The sequence below is a fragment of the Prionailurus viverrinus genome, chromosome E3, assembly GCF_022837055.1.
Source record: "Prionailurus viverrinus isolate Anna chromosome E3, UM_Priviv_1.0, whole genome shotgun sequence".
In the NCBI taxonomy this organism is placed as follows: Eukaryota; Metazoa; Chordata; class Mammalia; order Carnivora; family Felidae; genus Prionailurus; species Prionailurus viverrinus.
The window spans coordinates 9,155,844-9,173,204 of NC_062576.1; the positions used below are offsets into that span (position 1 = coordinate 9,155,844).

Sequence of the window (17,361 nt, forward strand, 5' to 3'; positions counted from 1 at the left end):
AGTGACCCTTCCCGGGGCGCCTGGGTGGCACAGTCGGTTAAGCGTCCGACTTCAGCCAGGTCACAGTCTCGCGGTCTGCGAGTTCGAGCCCCGCGTCAGGCTCTGGGCTGATGGCTCAGAGCCTGGAGCCAGTTTCCGATTCTGTGTCTCCCTCTCTCTCTGCCCCTCCCCCGTTCATGCTCTGTCTCTCTCTGTCCCAAAAATAAATAAACGTTGAAAAAAAAAAAATTAAAAAAAAAAAACTTAAAAAAAAAAAAAAAAAGTGACCCTTCCCTGGTCTCCTCTTAAAGGAGGGAATTGGTTGAAACATAATCTGGGAGAACCCTGCCCGGGGCCTTGACCCCTGACCTGTGGCTCAGACACTTTGGGCGACTACCCAAAGTCCCGGTGAGGAAGCCGCGGCTACCATCCATTCTGCATTTCCATTTGTTAGTTCAGTCCTCATTTAAGACCGTATACCAAGCACCATGCCGGGGCCTGGGATGCGCGAAGGATGGGCCGCGCCATTCACAGCGCGATTGGAGGTGGGGTGGGACAGGAGATGCAGGAAAAGTGCCATTGAACAAGTAACCCTGGCGCGCCATCCTCCCTGAAAAGAGGGGCCTGGCACCCGCCCCGAGGGGCGACTCGGGCAAAGGCACCGAGTTTGGGAGGTGGCGGGGGCGAGGCCCGGGCCTGGCGTGGGGGGTGACGCCGGGGGCGGGGCGCCCTGCCTGGCTGGGGAGGGGTCCCCCGCGACTCGGAGCGCGCGCACGGCCGCCCCCTGCTCACGGCGCCGCCCCGCTTGTGTCTCGCAGGTCTCGGATCCGCAGAGAACTGTTCATTGAGGAGATTCAGGCCGGGAGCCAGGGCCAGGCCGGGGCCAGCGACTCCCCGTCGGCCCGAAGCGGCCGAGCCGCGCCCAGCTCGGAGGGCGACAGCTGCGACGGCGTGGAGGCCGCCGAGGGCCCGAGCGCCGCGGACGCCGAGGAGTCGGGCGGCCCCGCGGCCGCCGCCAAGTCTCAGGGAGGGCCGGCCGACGCGGCCGCGGCCCCGGAGGAGCGGGAGGAGCCGCCCAGGCCGGCGGAGAAGGCGCATCCGCCGCCCTCGGGGGCCCCGGCCCCGGACGACGCGGACGACGAGGGCCGGCCCCGGGCGCCGCCGCCGCCCCCTCCGCCGCCGCCGCCGCCGCCCGAGGGCCCCGCCGACGGCCCGGGGCCCGTGCCAAACCCCGCCGCCGCCGCCGCCGCCGCCGCCGCCGCGCCCGCGGCCGGGGAGGACGCCGCTACCTCAGCCGCCCCGCCGGCGGAGGGCCCCTGCCGGGCCCGGGACGGCGCCGACAGGAGTTCCGCTTTGCCAAGCACCAGCGCGCCGGCGGCCGCCCGCAGGGCCAGCTCGCTGCAGAGCCTCTTCGGCCTCCCGGAGGCGGCGGGCGCCAGGGACTCTCGAGACAACCCCTTGAGGAAGAAGAAGGCCGCGAACTTGAACAGCATAATCCACCGCCTGGAGAAGGCCGCCAGCCGGGAGGAGCCCATCGAATGGGAGTTCTGAGAGGGCGCTGCCCGCCCGTCCCGCCGAGCCGAGCCGAGCAGAGTCGGGCCGAGCCGAGCCGGGCCGAGCTGGGCCGGGCCGGGCCGAGCTAAGCCGGGTCTGGCCGAACCGAGCCGGGCCGAGCCGAGCTGGGCCGAGCCGAGCCGAGCTGAGCTGGGCAGGGCTGGGCCGGGCAGAGGGGCGGGCGCCGACTCCGCGGCCTGGACCGTGTTGCGCACTTAACCGCCCTGCGGGCCACAGGGCAAAATCGCCATAGGCCAAGGTGCATATAGAAAACAAAGGAGCATTAAGCCCAATCTATGTCGTGTTTTCAAGGAAGAAAACGGAAATGTGTAGTCGAGCTTTTTTGTACCCTGAAGTGTTTTTTTTATTGCCCTAAGTGATTTCCACAGGTTCTGGAATAACTCTTACAGCTTTGCCTTGCGCCCTCCTCTTTCGTGTGGGCTTTAAAAAAAAAAAAAAATCAAACCCACATATTAAAAGGGGGCTTTTTATCTGCCATCTAATGGCTTCAGAGCGATAATACACTATTATCTTCTTAAACCAGGAAAAAAAAAAGGGGGGGGTGGGAGGGGGGATTTTTCAGAAAAATTAAAAAAAGAAAGTTTTTGTAGCTGTTCAGTTGCCACTAAGAGATTGCACAGTCAAACCGACTCTAAACACACTAGTTTGGATTCCTAAATATTTTCAAGTAAAGAATCTTCTCGTTTGAAACTTTGAATTAAAATAAAACACATTTACTCCACATATTTTTTAACAGAAAGAGAAGTCACATCAGGAAACGATCTGATTTTGTGGTAGCTGACGTAGTGTTTTCTTGTACGTGAATAGAATCCTGACATGTAGTGCACATGATCCATAGCTTTAACTGGCTCTGGGCTTTTGCTGGCCAGGGTCTGTTTAATACACTCCATTCTAGGCCAAATCAGGACAAAAAGAAAAGATCCGAATCTAGGTATTTTATAATCTGCTTTTTAACCTCTAACCGCAGAGCACGCTGATCAGACCTCATATCTCGGAGGTTAGGAGACAAGTTAGAACTGTAGCATGTCCCCGTTCATTCTGTTTTAATTTATGGTGTCTACGTCTGCGTTAGTGAGTCCGCACACGTGCGAGCGTGTAAAGGAAGGAGGAAAGAGTGGGCCGCCGAGGTGGCAGCAGGCAGCTTGGGGGGGGGGGGGGGGGCGGGCCGCAGGGGTCCCGCCCCGCGTGGTCAGCAGGCTTCCCTTGGCACAGAAGGCAGCACACCTCTCAGCACTCTCCCGGGCGCCTGATGGACTGAGCCCCACCAGGGGCCGCCGCTCCCCGGGCCCGGCAGGCTCTGGCGCACGCGCTCTCTCTCTCTCTCTCTCTCTCTCTCTCTCTCTCTCTCTCCCGCTCTTCCCACCACAAGCACTGAGGACTGTTGACCGTCGTGGGAAGCTTCCTTCCCTGCAGCGGAGAGAACGTGGCAGTCCGGGCTCTGCCCTCACCCCTGTAGAGATGGCCCACACTCCCACCAAAACGTTGTTGCTCTTCACTTCCAGACCAGACCATCCATCGACCCTTCATTCATTCTGCCTCTTGGAACAGTTCTTTTATGCACAGTGTAGGGCAGTCTAAGTACAAACCTGAAGTCTAACTTGTCTCTGATTCCTCCTGTTGTCTATGTGTATACGCGTGAGAATAGAGGTGGGTGAGAGTGTGCGTGTGTGCGTGTGTGCAATTTTATACGTCTGTGTATTTTCTTAAGTACCTGTGCACACATAGAGTGCATTACTGCCACCTTTTTTCAATAAGCTGTTTTATCAGTTATGGCTTCTACAAGTTTGCTAATTTAGACTCCTTTATTGCCATATCTTTAAACTAACAATAGATGATTTCGGTATATATATATATTTTTTTTTGCTTATTTATAGGTGCTGTATTTTATTATCTGATTGTTAGGAAGGGATGAAAGGGGCAAATATTCTTTAGAGGGATAGACTGCCGGCAGTATTGGGTATAATTTACAAGATGTAGTTGTCATACTGTATATTACTGATTGAAAACTTTTTGACCGTATTGTGTATCATTGAAACCTTTGTCTTAGGTCAACATCTTTGGATGGCATTTTAATGGTGCATTCATTATTTCTTAAGTTTAATTAATATTACCTTTTTTTTTTTTTTGATGGGGGGGGTGGGAGGGAGTTATAATTTTCAAGGTATGCCCCCGCTATTACACCTCAGTGTGCTTGTATTAATTAACTTGTAGGACTTTGACTGTAAGATGTGAAACCACATTTCTTGCATGATGTTTTAGAAATTACGTAGTTCATTTACAGTCCTTTAACCTGCAACTGCAGCACTTAGTTAAAGTTTTCACAAATTTAAGAGTCACTACACTAAAGACAATGCCTTTTCATGAATAAGAAGTTTTCAGAAGGCTCTAGGAGGCTGGGAGGCAGGCTGTTTGCCTTTTGATGGTCGTATCATCTCTGAACTCGATACCTGGTTCAGTGAGAAGAGAATTCAAAATGGAGGAGCTTAAGGGGAAACAGATTAACATCTGGCTCGATTCAGGTGCATTAAGAAGAGCGAGTTTGCATTAGTGACCCCCCCCCCCCAGGACAGTGAGTAGCAGAGCCCCTGACAGTACTGTGGTGTCCTCTCCACGAAAACCTCGAGGGAATCGTGTCATCATGTGTGACGAATCTCTAAATATCTGATTTTTCATTGCAATGAAAAGCAGGGTGTTAACCAGAAATATTAGGGTAGTGTTTTAGTTTTCAAGGCAGGACTGTTAATTTACCAAGGCGTTAAATCCGAGGGAATTGAAAAAAGTATAGATTTGTCCATCCTCGTGGCCAAATAGTAACAGTCTAAAACAGCCACTTTGGCTCTTCCAAGCGATTTAGCCATTTTTGTTGGGTTTTGGTGATGGTGGTGGTGGTGGTGGTGGTGGTGGTTTTTAAACTAGGTTTATGTTGACTTCCGCTCTACCTTTTTTGCCAGACTTACATCTGGGTGCTCGATACAATCAGTTGGTTAAAGTTTGCTTGCGGTTCTGTGTTTGTATTTTTCCTCTATTTATATATATATTTTTTTTATCGTGATCCCAACCCTATGATCTTTTGTGTTAAGCTTTCACTGTAATACTTCTAAGAGCTGCCACTATATAACAGAAACCTGTCAGGGGGTCGGGGGAGTGTCCCCCCTCCTCGATGCACCTCAGTGTGAGTCTAAGGGTGGATCTTTCATCTTGATAAGCAATATTCAAGTGCCTTGAACAGCATCCTCTCCGGGGGGGCCTACCTTCAGCTGGCTGGCATTCCGAGCTGTAGCCCCCACAGGCAGCCGACCTCCTCTTTACGCTCCATCAGTTTAAAAAGCTGATTTGTACCTCTCCCCTGGGGAAAGCGGTTCCGTATAAAACACTAACACTTAATTACAAGCTCCATTATACCATTTTAAATGGCTTCTTTTTGTTAATTGGAGGCAGTGTTCATAACTTAAGGGTTTTGCCATTACTTAGCTGGCTAAGTGGAGGTTCGGTGTAAAATCCGCGTTCGCGTTCGGCCTCTTGACCCTTGGTTCCAGCCACACTCCCTTTGTGGGATCGGAGGCGGAAGGCGTGTGGGCTCCGTCCTAGACCTGTGCCCGCTCGCCTCCACCGTCTGGCTCCCAGGCGACCGCCAGCCTTTGAACTTCTGGATCAGTCGGCCCGTCCGGGATCTCTGTCCGCCAGACTGATCTTCAGAAAGGATTGCCGTAGCCATCCAGCTCAACTCGAGTATGCTCAGAGCCGACCTGCGTGAGGAACATCACAACATAAGGTGGCTCGTGGTCAGCAGACTGTCCCGGGATGCAGGCTTGGAGAAGTCTCCAGGAAGTGCCAGGATCTTGACCCGTATGGCCACCATCAAACCATGGCCGCTGTGTCTGTGAGAGTGACTGAGGCAAAAAGATGACGGTTGCCTCCCCGGGGCCGGTTCCCTGTGCTTCCAAAGCACAGGTGCCTCCCTGCCCAGTCTCCTTCTTTTTGGCATCTTCGTTGTTCTCCCCATTTAAAACTCATCCCCCCCGATGTGGACGCTTGGGTCCGCTGGTTGGTGGTCCAGACCCAGAGTGCTACAGAGCTTGGGGTTGAGTGTCTGTGCTCTCTCTGGCCATGGGAGACCCTCCCCATGTACCGCCGCCCCCCCCCCCCCCGCCCCCACCGGCCCGGAGCCACGTCAGTCGTGCGGCTCATGAGGAAACCAAGCAGAAGGCAGGTTGTACTCTAATCCGAGGGAAAGCTCTGGTGTCGGCTCGTTGCCCTAAGATCATGCCCCAGTCGTGCCCTAAGAGGTCGGGACAAGAGTCACCGGACGGCTCAGTCCACAGGCCGGTGCCTTCCCGGCTGCAGGCGAACTGGGGTTCCTCCTGAACGCCTGCCCCCTCTGGCACGGTGATCAATGAACCCTGTTGACATTCTATGCAATGTTTCTCATCCCTCCTTAGAAAAACAAACCTCCCTGAAAGTAGCAGAGGAGCCGGGGGCGGGGGGGGGGGGAGGGGGGGGGACGGAAGGTGTACGCACGCCCTTCTGGGATTAGCACAAAGTGAACCGGTGTTCGTGACCGACTACACCTGGAGCTGGGGGACGGCGGCCGTTGCCTTAAATGCACTCTGCCGGGCGCCTCTGGACAGGCCTGTAAAAGCAAGAGTCCGCCCTTAGCCATCCCGAGCCCCCACTTTCTGAGGCCAGTAAGCCAGCCGTGCGGGGGAGATGGAGCAAGGCGAGGTTCGGGTTAGCCACGTCCCTTCCCTCCCTGGGAAGGCCGGGAGGTCTGCTTCCCTCCCTGGGTGTCCTCCCTCGTCAGCACACTCCTCCTCCGTCCCCTTCTACCTCACTGACCTGTGCTCCCACTCGATGCTACTCCCCACCCCGAGCCCCTCAGAACCGCGAGGCCCGAGTGGACTCCGGCGCGGGAGAGAGGGAAAACGCTAGAGGCGCGGCATTCCTGAGTGTCTTGGCCTGGCGGGCAGGCTCCTTCCCCCTCTTCTCTTTTGTGAGCGCAACATGGACGGACAGCTGTGCTCCACGAGGCACATGGACTTCCACCTGTTCCTAACGCTCTGACAGCTGTTTCCTTTGCTGGCGGGGGCGGTCTCGGGCCTCAGAGGGCCTTGTCTTTGGCCTGCCTTTGCTTTCTGTCCGTTCCTGCTCAGCTGTTGAGCTCCATCAGAGCCGTTTTTCCCTTGCCCTGGGCTGCCCCTACATGGCCACGTGAGGACACTTCCCCAGGATCCCTACCTGGCGTTGGGGAACTCTGCCTTTATTGTCTCTGGCACAGGGAGGCTCTGATTTCAGCTCCACCGCGAGACCTCCTTTGGAAGCCTCTCAAGGTCAGGAGAGGAGATGGTGTTCTCCAGTCCACAAACCCAGTCTTCAATCACGTGACTCTTCCCAAAAGAACATGCCAGTTTCTATGCAGTGCAGAGGAAGGAAGAAAAAAAAACAAAAACAAAAACGGCTCCCTGAGCCGCCGGTTAGATGTGGGTGCGCCCTCTCTGGTGGCCAGAGTATTCTCCTGCCGGAACGACCCGGGAGCCTAACTAAGGATTTGTGCCATGATCGCCTGCCTGCGCATCTGCCGGGAAAGCTCGCACTTAGAAGTCCCCCCCAGTGCTTTTTGTAGTTTCGTCTGCGCCTCGGTGGCAACAGGAGAGCCTTCGTGACCACCGCCCCCACCCCTGTACCCAGGGCAGAGCTCCCACCCCAAGTGGCAAGATGGTGGCCCGGGACTCCAACGTGATACAGTCCCGTTGCCCGGAACGTTTGCTGAGAGAAGGGTCCAGTTTGACAAAAATCTTTCCATTCCCATCAGCGTCTGCCTTTTTGTAGATGAAAACCATCAGGAGAAGAAAACCAGTTCCCAATGAAAGTTCCGAAAAGATCCAGCCTGTGAACCCTTTACAGATGTGCTGAAAAGTGGAGGCCCAAACCCAGGGGGTGAATCCGGAAGGCAGAGGAGGGGCGTGGAGAGCAGTGAGCTGGGCAGGAAATGAGCTCCGCCCGAGTTCCCTGCCCCAGCAGCCCTGGAGCCTCATCCTGCTGAGGGAAGAAGGAAAGGCAGGTTCCCCGGGCGGGCGCTCTCCTCTCAGGGGACCTGCCCCCACCTGCCCAGGCCCTGCGGCCCTTCCTCCGCCTCCCCTCCAAAGATACCGTGACCACGCCGTCAGCGGTATCTCCATTCTCATTTTTGCATGAAGTGACATTTAGCTTTAACAAGACATTTCCAAAGCGCCTAGTCTCCTCCGGAATGCTAACTTGAAAAGTTGGGCATTGTAGGCGAAGAATCCTAAAAAAGGCTAGTGAGAGAAAGGCATTAGGCTATGCATAAATGTGCACTTCCCCATCCCCCTGGTATTAACCTTTTAAAATACCTTTGAGTTGCTTTCCATGGATCATTTTCGCTTCTCCAATGACGTTAAGTGTAGTCTTGTTACTGTCGTTTTCTGTAGTGTTTAGGCTTTCATTTCTACCACAAAATAATGCTATATGCTATGTATCAAGCTTTCTGTGATCAGAAAGGAAAGGTGCCTTATATCCCAATGTCACGGCTACATCCCTATGGAAAAAATAATCAGAAGCACAGTGTGTACGGAAGCGTTGGGACTTCCGTTGGTGAAACCAGACACCATTCAGCAAGATGCATCGAAGTGGCACGGGGCTGCTTTTGTTCGAAAGTTCCTCTCCCTTTTCATTTTCCCTTCTTTGTCTTTTTCTTTTTCTCCCCCCCCCCCGCTTCCTTTTTTTTTTTTTTTTGTAGTTTGCTTTAAACAGAAAGCACTTAAGTAGATGACTATGTGTAAAAAGCTCTGTGCAATAGAAATCATTTTTCTTCATTTTTAAGAGATAATGTATTGCACACCAAATGAACTCGAAGTAAGCTTTAGACCAGGACGATTCAGGTTGTGGGTGAGCATGTTCACTGTAGTTCCGTTTGTTCATGAACTGAAGGGAAAACAGGCCTCCCCAGCATCCCCCCCACCCCACCCCCATCTCAGCCTGCCTCTTACTGACCACCGAGCGAGGTGTGCAGGTGCACAGGGCCCCCCCCCCCCAGGCACCTGCTGGAACCGCTGGCTGGGGGAGGGGGGGCGGGAGGGGGCTGTGTTTGTGACCCAGCAGCTCAGAACCCTCCCAAGTGTGAGACGACAGCCATCCCTTCCAGCACTTAACCTTTTCTTGTTGAGATGGATTGACTGCTACTGACCTGCCAGCGTGCGTGAGGAGAATTATAAAAGGATGTTTCCTTGAGAAGAAAAAAAAAAATTATTTCTATCCTCTTCTATTTATTGTTAGGTTAATCATTTAAGTACTTATCAGGAGTGTATTGTTGTTTTGTGTTGTTGTTGTTGTTGTTGTTGTTATAAATGCTTCTTGCTATCACTCCAGTGGTTACTGTCTTCTGCCTCCTGCCCTCTCCCCCCCCCTCCGCCGCCCCCCAGTCCCCAAAAGAACCGAAGGGTCTGGGGATTCGACTGGGGGGCCAGAGGGGGCTTCTCCAGCAGAATCAGACATCTGTGTCCAGAGTAGCCACTCAAAAACTAGCGGTCTCCGCGTGTCTAACTTTTTTAAACGAGAGAGTTGAAGAAGAACACTCAGTGCAAGGAGCTGCAGAGACGTAGAAAAGCAAAGTTCAGTTCCCCAAAGCCTCCTAGAGCCTCTGGTTAAGACTTCTGGGTTCATGAAGTTTCAGCGAGCCCTGGTCAGAGAGGGCGGCGCGGCAGCGGCCTGGTCGAGACCGTGGCTTCCGAGGGAGAGAGCGGTTTCTTGCAAGGCTCGCGTGGGTTGCTGTGTTCTGTTGGCTTTTCTTGTTGTGATTGTGGTGGTTTTCCTTGCACACAAAGTTGGTCAAAACCGTCTTGCATCTTGCGAAGCAACAGTGTATTCTGGTCCGGCTGTGGCTTGAGGACCCACACCAGTGAGGTGGGGGGGAACCCCTCCCCCCTTAACGCGGTGAAGCTCTGAAGCTTAGAGGGAGTAACACAGCCTAACACAGCCCGTTGCTTGCTAATCGGGTGTGAAGGTGGGGTGGGGCCCAGGAGAAGGGGGCTGCCCGCCAGGCCGAGGTCCAGGTGGGGCCGCGCGGCTGACCCCCGCTCCCAGAGGGCCCCCCCCAACCGCGACTCGCTTTCTGTGCCATGACTTCCCTTCTCTGAAATTGTCGGGGGTCCTGATTCTGTCCTCATCTCTGAAAGAAAGCCCTCCGATGAAATAACCGCCCCCATCTCCCCCACCCGCGCCCCAAAGAGTTCTCATTTCTCTCGAATCAGTCTATGCATTTCTCTCTTGAGCCGTTTTCTGCCTCTTTCCTGGGGAAAACGGGCCTCTCCTGTCCCACCGAGACCCCTCAGAAAATGCTGTGCATTTTGGAGACGTGAGGATTCGTGCAAAACTCTTTACCGCGTTTGAGAACAACTCGTTAGCAAATACAAGTGGGGGGAAAAAAAGCAGCAGCAGCCGAAAAGGTGGGTTTCCCCACGTCCCTTTCCACTGAGTAAGACCTAGCTCTTTGCAATGTGCAATAACTACTTGCCGCGAGAGCGGGGAGCACCACGCTCCTGCCCAGACTACTAACACAGCACAAGACAAGCTCGCTCACAGAGTGGCGGACTTCTTCCGGAAAACTCTTCATAAGCTCAGCTCCCCCCCCCCACCCCCCCAGTGTATCGTGGTGTCTTACATTTTAGCAGTATTTTATATTTTCTGTAACGCACTAAGTCTTAGATGTTTTTAGAGCTCGTTTGTTAATACAATCACAGACCTTTTTTTTTTTTTTTTAAATCCTCACAGAGACCCGATTGACCAAAAACAAAAACAAAAAACAAACGAAAAAAAAAAAAGGCGTCGTTATTGTACAAATAGCTTTGAGAAGCCTCTGTTGTGTTGCTGTGACCCATCTCTGGTAACATTTTTTTTTTTTCTTGCTATTTGTTTTGGACATTAAGAGTCAAAAGTTGATCCAGCTGGCGTGGGGGTGGGGGAGGCACCCGGCGGCCCCTCGACGTCGTCCCTTCTGTCTTTGGTTAGCCATACGATGTCTGTTCTCAGCACTGTACAACGGTCCCTATATGATATGGAGAAGCAATATCACTGTATGAAACTCACACCATGTATTATTATTATTCACTAGCACCCTAGGTGTGATAATTGAAGTAAATATCTTTTATACAAACACAAGAATGTGTGGGTTGTGTTTATTTAAAGTGCCCCGGCCTGAGGAGAAGCAGCAAACACTGTCATTCTGTGTCCAAAGGGCACCTCGGGGACTGCCATTCCGGGGGCGCCTGGGTGGCTCAGTCGGTTGAGCGTCTGGCTCTTGATTTCGGCTCGTGATCCCAGGGTCGTGGGATCGCACCGAGCGTTGGGCTCCTTGCTGAGTGTGGAGTCTGCTTGGGATTCTCTCTCTCTCTCTATCTCTCTCTCTCTGCCCCTCTCCCCCGCTCATGCTCTCTCTCTCTGTCTCTCTCAAATAAAACAAAAAAAGTATTGCCATCCCTCCGCCTCCCAGTGTCCCCGATGGCAGGTGTCGGCAGAAACCTGGCGTGGGGCGGGATGCGCGGGTCTCTGCGCACCAGCTGGCCCCGCTCTCTGCTCTCCACCGGGTCTGCGTCCCCGCTTGCTGTTGTCACCCTTGCTGTTTGAGGACCAGGAATGGTAGTCGGCAGTGCTGAGCGAGGCACTAGGCTGATGGCAGCAGCCCAGTAAGTGGGGCTCAGGGGCCCCAGGGTCGCGGCCAGGTATGTCTTCAGAGCAGCCAGCACTCAGCCGGTGGCCTGGCTTTGCCTGCTCTGTGGGGATCTCTCGCCTTGTCCCTGAATCGCGACGTGAAGGATAAGCCAGGGGCGCTGGTTAATGCGAGCAAGTGAGTGGGAAGAGGAAGGAGGAAGTGATGTCTGTGGGTTTCTGGAATGATCGGGCTCCTGAGAAGGGGTCTCCAGCCAGCGCTCGAGGCTGGAGGCAAGAGAGCTCCGCAGAGTTGGCTGGTTTCTGATCTTGAAATCTAGAAGGTTGGAAAAGAATTGGCCATTCCTCACCCATGTGTGACGGGGGGCGGGGGCGTGATTAGTTTGTTGTGCATTAATTTGGAGGTTTCGGAATGAGACGCTCCTAATGTGACACAGGAGCCTCAGTGATCCTGCCTCCAGTGGGAGGAGCCCCCCAGCACAAGACGGTCCCGCACCAAGGCCAGGCACTCCCGGCAGCCCTGAGCCTCATCTGGCCACTCAGGGACCTGAGCGCATCTAGAGCTGTCCCCGAATGTCTGCCCCCACAGATGGGAGAAATGTGCCTAAAACCAACAGAGCTCTGTCCGTCTGACTTTGACAAACTTGAAGTCTGATTCAGCTAACATTATCTGCGACTTTGAGCAGATTGCTAGTTTATGTATGCCCCGTCCCCCTTCAAAGATCTGGTAACTAAATTAAAATGTAAAATGTAAAAAAATTAAAAAAAAAAAAAACACACTTGGCACAAAATCTCTTAACCCAGAAAGTCTCCCCAGGTGCTTTTAAAGGGAGATTTAATTAAGCAAAACTGCTGTTCCCCGTGGTTTGGTCGGCCTGACTTCGTTTTGCAAACTGCCAGTTCCTAAGGCAGAGGAGGGACTGCGACTCGGGGCGGGGAGGGGTGGCCCTACTCCCGGCTGGGCCCCCAGCCTCCCTCCTCCCCCTACAGTTAAGTGAGTCTGAGCAATGATGTGCCTTGTTTGATGCCCGGAGGGAACACGGTCGGTGATACAGGGGGTGAAGCGACGATTGAGCCTTGTAAAACACGGAGGTTTGGGGCGCCGACGCCCCCCCATGTAGTCGAAAATCCGCGCATAACCCTGGACTCCCCCAAAACATAACTACTAATGGCCTACCGTTGACCCGAAACCTTTCCGGTAATGTAGTCGCTGAACACGTTTTGTATTTATACGTCTGATACGCTGTATTCTTACAATAAAGTCAGCTAGAGAAAAAAACGTTGTTAAGAAAATCCTAAGGAAGAGAAAATATGTGTGCGGTACGGTGCTATTCAAAACACCCGCCGTCTAAGTGGACCCGCGCGATTCAAGCCCGCGTTGTCCAAGGGGCCGCAGGAGGTATTAGAGTGTGCGAGCCATCCGCCGTGATCCTGTCTGCTCGTGTTTGGGGTACGGCCTGCCTCCTCCGCAGCCCCAGCGTGCCGGCTCTGGGGGGGCACGCGGCTTGCTTGTCTCCGCTTGGGTGCGGCATCGGTTCCTATGAGGGGGCAGGGGTGTGGGGGGCCGAGCCGAGAGCCCAGAGGGCCCCGGAGAGCTGTTTTGATGTTGGTGGGGGGCTTCCGGTCACCAGGCCCTTGATCTGCATCTGGCCCACCCAGTGTGGGGTGAGCCAATTTAGTAGAAGCAGGAAGCAGGGCGCGTGCAGAGTCTGGGGCATTCGGAACTTAGCACCTCTTCCAGGATGTCACTAGGAAGGGCTTTTTTTTTTTTTCCAGGAAATTGGTTTGTGGACGGGTAAAAGGCTGTTCTGTTGGGACAGTGGAACGGGGGGCGGGGAGGGGGCTCCAGGGAGTGAGGTTGGAGGACCCCGCTCACCTCCCAGTGAGGCATCGGTCAAGTGGCAACGCACGGGACTCCCAGTGTCTTCTCTTACCAGCTGGCCGGTGGTGGCCTTGGGCAAGTCCCGGTCAATGCTCAGGAAACCCTTTCTCAAAGAATGAATGAGTTTTAGCTTCTTTGAGATTCCATTTCTGTCTCTTTGAAGGGGATATAATAATGCCGGGCTCGAAGGGCCGCTGAGGAGGGGGGGGGGGGGGGGTTGGGACCGAGCGATGGCACCTGTAGGCGCAGCGCCCAACCCACGGCGGGCACTCGGGACGTGGCAGTTGGAGCTGTTGATGTGGGTGTCATGTCATTGGATTTAGTGGCTGGAGAAGCTTCCTCTAGTCACAGTTGTGTCCACCTTGTGCCGGGGCGGGAGGGGACCCTACGCAGGGCCGGGCCCTCTGACGGGTTAGCCAGAGCACCAGTGGCTGCGGCCTGACCACCGCCAGTGATGCCCAGTGACACACGGCGGGCACACAGGTGGGGCGGCAGAGTCCCCCACACCCAGCAGCTCTCTCTCCAGTCCTTCACGGGCTTAGTCAGCAAGATCGTCACTGACAACTGCCCTGTGCCGGGGACACGCTCCGGGCTAGGAGTCCGGCAGCCTCAAGTGGTTCACGGCCCAGAGGGGAGACAGAGCAGGTGCGCAACCACAGCCCAGGCCCGGGCCTGTAATTGGCATTGAGGGGGCACCGGAGCACCGGCTTGGGAAAAGGCAGGAGACCTTGATGGGGAGTGGCCTTGGAACGGGAAGAGCCATCTGCAGGAGGCAGGGAGGGCACACGAGAGTGAGAGGCAGCATGTGCCCAAGTCAAAAATGGATCCGCAGTCCCAGTTCAGGGCATGGCCCAGAGGATTCTGGGTGAGGCCTGGGCAGTTATCAGGTGGTGGGACCAGCAGAGTCCAGCTGGCCATGCCAGGCCCTTGCTGCCTGTGTCCAGCCACCTCTGACCCAACCTGGGAGACTGTGTGGCCCTGGAAATCCCTTTGCAACTTTCCACCTAAGGGAATGGGCGCTTCCCCGCTGGAGGGGGGGAGCAAAGTCAGCCCGTCAGCTAGTAGGCATTAAGGGCTAACTGTGTGCCACTGATCTGGGCACTGCAGTGATAGCAGGGGACAAACAAGGAGCTTGCCTTTTCGTGGGGGCTGTCAGACGGCAGACATAATAAGTAAGAGAACTCCACAGTGCTTTAGACGGTGATAAGTGTTATGGGACAGAAACAAGGGAAGGAGGACAACTGGAAAATCAAGCAGAGGAGTTACAGTTTTAAACCAGGAGGTCAGGGTAGGCCTCCTTAAGAACCTAACATGTGAACAGAGTCTTGACAGAGGGGAGGGAATGAACTATGGCCGATGCCTGAGGTCAGAACATTCCAGGAAGAGGGGAAACAGTAAGTGCAAAGGTCCTGTGGTGTCAACGTGCCTGGGAGCCAGACGAGCTGGAGCACAGCCACCAAGGGAAAGAGTGGGAGGCAACCAGGTCAGAGAGATGAGGACAGGGCAGGGCAAGGAAGGCCTCGGAGGCCGTTGTAGAGTTTTGGCTATCACTCTGAGGGATGTAGGGCCCATTGGACGGTGTGAACAGAAGGTGGTCCGATCTCACTGTTTAAAAGACTCTCTGACTGCTGCTTTGTGATTGTAGGGGTGGGGGTGGGAGAAGGGAAGTCATCGAGGAAGCTGTCACCGTAATGATGAGAGCCGACGACCGGCACCTGCTGGCAGCGGCCGTGAAAAGTGATTGGAGTCTGGACGTGTTTCGATGGTAGGGCCGAAGATAGGACTTGAGACAGATTAGATGAAAGGAGTCATAGAGGAGCAAGGGTGGCCCCCAGGGAATCGGGCCGGGCCACTCACGGGTGGCCCGGCCTCTGCTCCCACCGCCCCGAGGATACCACCTCCTGGGCTGTGCAAAGGGGGTCCAGCTGGGGTGAGGCAGGCTTGGGGGCGGCGGGGATCGGCCTGCAGGCTGGACCTGTTTGCACTCCTCACAGAGAGCTCAGGGAGAGGAGCGGCCTGGACGACACGCTGGAGAGTTACCGGCTTTCAGAGGCACGCAAGGTGGCCAGAGGGAAGGGACGGGACAGTGGTGTGCGGGGCCAGCTCCGGGTGCCTCAGTGTTGAGAGCTGAGCAGGGAGAAGGGGCGGCACAGGCAAGGGGGGGGCAGGAGGCCTGAGAAGCCAGGTGCTGGTGGGTCAGTAAGACGGGGGCTGGGGACGCAGCAGTGTGTGCAACGTCATCGGCCACCCGGCGAGGACAGTTGGCATGGTGGGCGTCCAAGTCAGACGGGAAAGGTTTAAGGGCACTTGGGAAGTGGAGTCAAGAGGAGTGTGTGTGTGTGTGTGTGTGTGTGTGTGTGTGTGTGTTCCAGAACAAGGTCAACACGCTGGTGTATTTGTGGACAGGAGCACAAGAGCCAATGGCACAGGAGAGAAGGCGCTCACGGGCTAGGGTCCTCTGGCCTGGGAGTGGGGGCAGGGGGAGGGGAGGGGAGCTGCCACCTGCAGGTGTGGGAGCCCTCAGCGCTCATCTGGGCACCTGTGGGGACAGACAGGTGCAGAGACGGTGTGTGACGAGCAGCCCCAGCACTCCCAGCTGGCTTGCAAGTGGCTGGTGGAATGACGCGGGGTCCCCCACCCCCGAGAGAGCTGTGGGCACCACACCCCCGGGCCTGCCGTCCAGTTGTGCTAAGTCGCGCATTTAATTGGCCCACGGTCCGAAATCGTGCCTCGATCTTAAGTCATAGTCCAGTCTCCTTAAGTCTTGACCTTGATGTTGCTTGGATTTCTTTCTCCCCTCTGGGAAGCACACCCTCCAGGAAGCCTTCCCGGATTCTCCCAGAAGGACGAGGTCCCCCGCACTTTCGTGGGGGGAGGCTGTCTGGCTCACACACAGGCATTCCTCTATCAGTCACCCCTGTCCCCACACCTCCCCCTGCCCAGCCTCTCCCTCTCCAGAAGCTTCCCCCTCATTCTTGGATACAGCATCCTGCGTGCCTCCTGCTCCAGGTTCTGCCCACTACACGGCACCATCCGGTGTCTGTCCGGAGTGGGCTTGTCCCCAGGTCCCTCCACACCCCTGCCGCTCCCGCTCCACCACGCCTTGACCGGTGGCTTCCCTCGGTCTCCTTGCTCAGCCTTTCTTGAGATGCCGGTGACCCCTCCTTAACTCACTGACAGTCACTATTCACCTTGGCACTTTGGCACGCTTCCTCCTGATTACCCCCCCTCCGCCCCGCTTCCTGCCACCTCCTCTCTGGGTCTTTTCTGGGACACCCCTGAACGTGTCCGCGTTCCTGAAGATTCTGGCCATTCTCACGGCAGCTCTCTCTGGGCTTCCATGTTTGCCGCCCTGGGGGTGGGACCCGACGGCGGGGGGGGGGGGGGGGGCGCGGGTGGGTGGCGGGGGTTGCTGAGCTCTCCCTGCCTCCGGCCACAGGTCCCCCTCCCCCATCCACACGACCCCTCAGCCTGTCCACTGGCACTTTGTACTTGCCAAAGCCAAACGACGCTGCTGCTCTCCTCTTCCCCACTTGGGGAGCCAGTTCCAGGCACGGGCTTCCCCCCCTGGGTTCTGTATGATGAAGGGGTCACAACTGTCTCCAGTACCTTCTCCTGCCTTGTCCCTGGGCCAGAACTCAAGCCCAGTTCCACCAGAATCCGGCTCAGGCCTCCCTTGACACCACTGAGTGACCACCCGGAGAGGTGACCCCTAACTTCTTGGTCTGAGATGCTCCTTGCCCCGGTAGAGGAGGCAGAGGAAAGCAAGGAGGTGGCAGTCAGGGGACCCTCACGTAGCAGATTTAAGTGGCTCGGGACTCTGTGTCCCAAGTGCCAAGCGGGGTCTGTAACTGAGGTCCCTCCTTTGGGGATGCCCACGCGGTCATTCTCGTCCCCGCGGCGTGGAGCGACGGTTCGCCGCCGGGGTCTGGCTGGGCTCCTCGACGGCGTCCAGGTCCTGGCTCTGGGGCCTCCCGTGTCCCACCACACCCGGGCCGTCCTTCAGCTTTACCCCTTCCCCTCCGCTGGCCCGCCGTGCCCAGCCTCTTCCCCGCGCCCCAGGGGCAGCGGTCCACCAAGTCTGCTGCGAGTGCGTGCCCGCCAGCCCTCAGATCTGCACAGAGTCACCGCTTTGGGGACGGCCACTCCCAACACCCAGCTTTGCGCCCCCCCCCCCCCCCGCAGCGGTCCCCTCGGTGGCGGATCCTGTGTCTGGGGCGGCCCAGAACACAGGGTTTGCTGTCAGG

General features: G+C 55.8%; 1 protein-coding gene across 7 annotated transcripts in view; it reads left to right on the forward strand.

The window, feature by feature from the left end:
- Positions 1 to 17,361, forward strand: part of CUX1 (cut like homeobox 1) — a 366,343-nt gene that overhangs the window by 337,894 nt on the left and 11,088 nt on the right. For 3 of the 7 annotated variants that reach the window (XM_047838946.1, XM_047838945.1, XM_047838944.1), the window contains exon 24: positions 798 to 10,725. The exons of 3 other annotated variants lie outside the window; for them this stretch is intronic. In XM_047838946.1, coding sequence (XP_047694902.1) covers positions 798 to 1,530 — 733 coding nt within the window. In that variant the 3' untranslated portion in view covers positions 1,531 to 10,725. Of the gene's footprint in view, positions 1 to 797; positions 10,726 to 17,361 lie in introns of those variants that run through there. One more of the 7 variants, XR_007147822.1, reaches the window with a different exon arrangement.